Consider the following 6,400-nt stretch of genomic DNA (forward strand, 5'->3'; position numbering starts at 1 on the left):
CCATTGAGGTCCGCCCCTGACGGCACAGTCACAGTCACAGTCACTGGGTTCCGAAACATACATAACTCGAGGCAGAGCAGAAAAATTGCAACAGCTAAAAGTGGTGCTAGAAATACCACAAGGAGAATATTTCCAAACTCTAGAGAAACCCCCGTCGATATTTAGGAGATGTAGTTCCAGAGAGGTGCTTGGCGTTGGAATAATTTTCATCCCGAAGCATAAATAAACTATACTAAAGTTGCCCGATATGATACCCAAGACCAAAATGACTAAAAAAAAATATCCTTTGGTGAAGGACTCATCAGTGTGCTGGGAGACTGGGGGTTACTGTTGGGAGTTGGCCAGTAAGGGGTGGTTTTCTTAGCCCCACATCGATGTTAATGGCTTCCAAATTGTACAATCGCATTTCACCGGCACAAAAGAGGGACCATTCCATGCAATCCCCAACATACATAAGTCGTCATGACTCGAGGCAGAGCACACGAATTGCAACTGTTAAAAGTGGTGCTAGAAATAGCACAAGGAAAACATTTCCAAATAATACTTCAAACTCTTCAGGAGTCCTAAAGACTAATAATATATAAGCCTGGATATAGATGAACATATTATTTGCTAAAATTCATCCCATATTGAAATAATCTTCTCATGTTCACTGTGACTCTGTCATAGGCATTTTTGGTGTATAATTTATGAAATTTCTAGATGATCCTCGGATAAGACTACTTTTGCATACATCGGGTCAAATCTATTTGGACAAAACCACACAATTTTTACTGTATGCATGCCTCAGCTTAGTAGTCAAATTATATGGAAGTTGCAAAGAAGCAAAAACACTGGGACTAGATGCAATTGGTCTCACGCTAAACAGGAAGCATTGCTTCCATATACAGCATGTGGACTTGATAGTTGAACAGTTAAGAGGAACCTGAGATGGTCACTTGTTAGTGGTTAGTTGTTACGAACACTGGTGTCAGCCTTTCACTTTCGCTTTCGAGGCATTGGATGGTTCAACCAAGGCGGCCTTTCATTCTTCTGTGGAGTAATACTCGTCATCCGAGCCACCATGACTTCCGGTTGTTGCTGTCTCTGCCTCTCGTGTTACGTCAACAATGGCTCCACCTTGATGATATGCTGATTTGCCTAAATCACAATCCGTAGTTTCACTAACCAAAACGCTCTCGGACTCGTTTATTTTACTGATCAGCTCTTCCATATCGTGCTCATACAGGGCACGAGCCCCACATTTCTTCACCTTTATGCATCTATTGTTTCCTACAGCTCGAGTGATTTTGAAGTCAAACTTGACCTCATTGCATGTGTTGTCCTTCCAACAGTTCTCAGGATTCCAGATATGACAGGGCAAAACAATGAACAAAAGGTGATTTGAAACAATTTGTTTCACAACTTCACGGGTACCTACTGTTTCTACCTCTTCCCTTGGCTGTGTATGAAGACCTACTAAACCATCACCATATCTGTTCCAACTGCAATCAATACGACATGTATCAGGATGTAAATAATCCTCTTCAAAAACGGCAGACGGATTGTCTTGAGGTACAAATAGAGCACATACAGCAATCCCAATCCACTTGCTGCTATTACTTTCATACGAAGGTAACTTCATAGTTACAGAGTTTTCCACACTTTGGTAACTGAACCACTCAGGCATTTCACTTCCCGGAATTAGATAAAGGATATATTCAAAAGAACAAGGGGTTTCCTGCACCATTCCAACCAACATATCACACAACAATTCCACAGAGAGAGACCTCAAGCGAGAGAGAGAGAGAGACCTCAAGCAACCGCTTTAGCATTGAGTAGATGAAGTGACTAGAACCTTGATTACCAAGCATACTCAAGCAATTGATGCTAGAGATCCGAAATTTCGATGATCTGCACAAATTTGGTGGACGTGGAAACACTTGTAAGGAAGGACAATTGTCGGTTCTTACTGATAAAAAGTGGTTTGATGGAAAGTCTGGTAATTCTTGAAGCCTTTTGCATCTCTCCACACTGATATATGTAAGATTAGAAAGTAAATGGATGCTTGCAGGGAGAGTAACAAAATTATTTCCTCCGAGTTGCAACGACCTTAAGGAGGACAGAGAACCAATATCAATGGGAATTTCTCCTTCACCGAGATTACAGTCATTCAGATTTAATCTCTTCAAAGAAGAAAAATGCTTCAAGGAAGCTAACAGAGGAAGCAAAGGGTGGGGACTCTTTCTTGGAAATAAACCAAAAGATGGTAATCTGAGATTCTGCTTTCTAATAACAATTCCACTCAATTCAAGCTCCACCAAACTCTCATTCAAGTGCTCCAATGATAGAGGCAGTTTTTCAACAGCTGTCCCGCTCAAATAAAGCTTTGATAATCTATTCATCTGCCCCACAAATTCTGGAATTACTCGCAGTTTTGAGCAGCCAGATACATCAAATGTTTCAAGATATTCCATTTCTACTTCACTTGGTAGACTCTTAATACTTTTGCAGTTTCTGAAGTTCAAAATCTTAAGTCTCTTGAGAAATGCAATGGATGGATGAATCTTAACTAAATTTGTACAACCTTCAAGAACCAACTTCTCAAGGTTTTGCATTCCTGTGAAATCCGGGGTCCTTGTCAGCTTTATGGAATCACTAAGATCGATAGATTTCAAGTTGTCCAAGTACTGTTAAAAAACATAAATAATGTCAGAATAATCATCTTCCATGCATTTCTGACCAAAAAAAATTCTCTTCCATGAATGAACTTTAAGATTACATTTTGTGCGAATTGAAACTTACTGTTATTCCATTCCAGAGATGATGAATATTGCTACAAGGCAACCTAAGTTCAGTAAGTTCAACCGGTTGAAAACCTGGTGGGAGAGATTTTGAAGGATAACAACTCCAGTTCAGAAATCTCAAGGCATTAGGAAGGTATTTGGGGCCAGCAGAAAGCCTTAAATTATGAATGTAGAGCAGCTTCAGTTTACACATTTTAGAGAAGGCTTCAAGGTTCCAATCTGCCTCTTCTAGTTCAGGCAAGTGTAAAAATATGCCTTCAATGGCTTCTGTTCCCTAATAATTGAAAGCAAGAGATGAGTCAATTAAGTTATCAAGCATCTATCATGTTAAAGAAAATTACAGTTATCCAGACCAGTGTTTGAATTTGTTAGAATTCTTACCGTATTATTTGTGAATACATAAGAGATGTCGTTCGGAAGCCACAACCGACTGCGTCTGCCAGGTTCTTGAGACTCTTGACGAACAATTTCACATCCCATTTCTTTTATCAAGTCATGCATACATACTTGGTTTCCCAATAAAATAGTTATGAGAGATCTCTCAACAAGAACATCTATAGCAATATGACTGCAAAAATCTGAACTGTATAGTAGTTCAGTTTGATACCATCTATAAAAGCACGCAATGTCCAGAAAAGTTTTCTTCTCCATCTTATCAAGTCCATCATAACTTATTTTCAGGATGTCAAAAATTGTTCGGTTGGGAGTTTCTTGTAGCTTTTCCAGTATAGAAATCCATACATCTGGACTTCTTTTATACAAAAAAGATCCCAAAGTTTTAAGAGCTAAGGGAAGACCTCCAGCATAGATAATGAATTTCTTAGAGTGTTCAGCATACTCATCTTCAGGTTCATATTTCCTAAAGGCTTTCCAACAAAAGAGCTTAAAAGCTTCATCATCGTTTAATCCCTTCAACACATATGGTTCATCTATACCATGTCTGACTAATATATGTTGATCTCGAGTTGTAATGATGATTCTACTCCTCAAACCAAACCAGTCTTTTTCTCCTACCAAGTTTTCCAGTTGCTCTGATTGATCTACATCGTCAAGAACTAGAAGAACTGCTTTACTACATAAACTTCTCTTTATCATAGTGATTCCACTATAAACATCCCATACTTGTACGTTTTCTTGCTTCAAGATTTGGGACAGAATCTGCTTTTGTAGATGAACTAGACCATGGGTTGTGCAAACCTCTCTGACATTAGCAAGAAATATGCAAACTTCAAATTCATCAGATATATTCTCATACACCACTCTAGCAATAGTGGTCTTACCCACCCCACCCATCCCCCATATCCCTATAAAGCGAACATCATTTGCTTCTTTATCTAAGAGAACATCTATATCTTCCAGTTTAGTTTTTACTCCGACTAACTTCTCTGAGGAACCAAAAACTGTGACAATAGGATGCACTTTGCTCCAAAGTACTTGCACAATCTCTCTGATAAGCTCTGTTTCATACCTACAAGAAAAATCCCATACTGAATGTCTGAATGTATGAACATATTAAATATAAAGTTCACCCCTATGGCAGAACTGAACCGCAACAATATAGATAACTGACACTTGATAAGTGAATTAGTTCAATATGCAGGGCAGAGTGTGGGGAAGCACTTCTCAATCTAAGTGCTCACGTTTCCGAGATTACAACAGTCACCAACATTATAGAACTTGTAAGCATTAAAGTACTGTTATTTAAATGTCATTTGATCTCTAATTGAGGCTTACCTATAATCCTTTGAAGTCCAGCCAACGAGGTTCGCCACTTTTGTTAAAGCATCTCTCCACTCTTCCACTTGCTTACTATCTTCTCCAAACTTCTCTTCATGTTCATCAAACGCTTCAGCAAAGCTACCTCTTTGGTGTCTCACATGAGACGGTTCCACCTCGTAAAAGATTGGCAGGATCGTCCCCCTCTCTTCCATGCATTCAAAAATCTTACACAGTTCAAGCAAACACCACGTGGAAGAAGCATAGTTTGGAGAAAGAACAACGATCGCAAACCTGGACTGTTTGATTGCTGAGAGGAGCTCTGGAGAGATGCATGTGCCTCTTTCAAGTTCAGGGTCGTCCCTGAAAGTTCTGATTCCTCGCCACTGCAACTTATCGTATAAGTGGTCTGTGAAGCCCTTCCGGGTGTCTTCGCCTCTGAAGCTCAAAAACACGTCGTATTTCCATGGGCAAGGTGAACCGGTGGAAGTTCTGACTTGGGTGCTCAACGCCATTGGAAAATGATTGATTGGTGATCAGATGGGGAGAAAGAGGGCTTCAAGAGGAAATGGAAATAGTGGAGAGGACAGAGAAAGAGACGACGGAAAGACAAGACTGAGACTCAAACATCACCCAAATCTTTCAGTAATGGATTATTGATTAGTGGCAGAGGGTAAGGTATTGTATTTTTATTTTTATTTTATCTAGTTTTTTTAAGCCTAAAGCCTAACTCGTACATAGATGATTTTGTTATTAAATTCGTGTGTAGAAGTTCCGCATCTGAACGCTCTTAAGGTTTGGATTAAGAAGAGGTTACGAAGAGTAGGTGGAATATTTGGAAAGGATGAAGATGATGATGAAGATGGTGATGGGTTAGAGACAAACACAGTGGTGTGGTCTGTGATGGTGATGCATTTTTAATAATGGGAAAGAAATTTTCCGTGGGGTTGTTTTTTGGTTAGTGATTCAATTGCATCGTGTAAGAAAATTAAACTCTGCCGGATACGGAGTTGGTGTTTTTTCTGTGATGCTGTTTTTATGGCGGAAAAGGCAAAGCTACCATGTTTCTAAGCCAAGAAATTGTTTTTTTTTTTTTTTTCCTGAGGAATGGTTGTGTAGTGTTGTGTAGACTACAGGAACTTTGTACCAAACGTTAAGACATTGGACAAGTACTGTCCAAGTGGAATCTTATGGTTGGTCAGAAATATGAAACTAGCTTCCATCTTGTACGGGGAATCTTTTCTTTGTTTATATGTTTGTCGAAATGGCCGGGAATCTGTCTTTAATTTCTTGCATGGCTGTTGAGGGTGGGAGGGACGGCAGTTCCGGCGATCTAAGGCTTCTTTCCGGTGGGATTATGTGGTTTGGTAGTTTGAAGGAGTAAGGGGATCGTTGGAGTTGAAGCTACCGTTATAGTTAAGTGAGTGTCTTACTTTCTTGATAATTAATAAGGTTTACGGTCCACATAAAGAACATATATGAAATAAAATCTGGAGGAAGTATTATACTAGAAATAGAAGCAAATCTGGCTAAATAATCGGTTTAAGTTGAAATGATTAGATTGTGTCCTTAAAATATTTGTGTCTCTTGCATCTTTTGCACAAGAGTTGTTCGGTTTGTTATATATATATCATTGTCATACCGACGTGTTATTTAGAGAAATTTTAAATACACACCCCTAATCTCTTAATACACACCTCTATTATTTTATGTTTCTATTGAGATGTAATATGTAAGTTAAATGACCAAAACATACATCTATTATTAAAAAAAAAAAAATCGCGCTAGAAATATTCTTTCCAACGTCTTCTACCCTAAAATTGTCGAAAACACATATTCTCCCTAACCCCGATTCTTCTCCACAATTCATTTGGGCTGTTTTTTTTTTTTTTTTNTTT

The 6,400-nt window shown here is 38.8% G+C and overlaps 1 protein-coding gene across 1 annotated transcript; it reads right to left on the reverse strand.

Annotated features, from left to right (window-relative positions):
* Positions 1-858: 858 nt before the first annotated feature.
* LOC101302874 (TMV resistance protein N-like) lies at positions 859-5,017 on the reverse strand. Its single transcript, XM_004307514.1, has 5 exons — positions 4,521-5,017; positions 3,168-4,254; positions 2,785-3,060; positions 1,794-2,669; positions 859-1,720 (listed from the first exon to the last, which is right to left on the reverse strand). Exons 1-5 carry the CDS (start codon positions 5,015-5,017, stop codon positions 1,025-1,027), a joined length of 3,432 nt encoding a protein of 1,143 aa, XP_004307562.1. The 3' UTR covers positions 859-1,024.
* Between the last annotated feature and the right edge of the window lie 1,383 nt (positions 5,018-6,400).

This window comes from Fragaria vesca, linkage group LG7 (assembly GCF_000184155.1).
Source record: "Fragaria vesca subsp. vesca linkage group LG7, FraVesHawaii_1.0, whole genome shotgun sequence".
NCBI classification, from domain to species: Eukaryota; Viridiplantae; Streptophyta; class Magnoliopsida; order Rosales; family Rosaceae; genus Fragaria; species Fragaria vesca.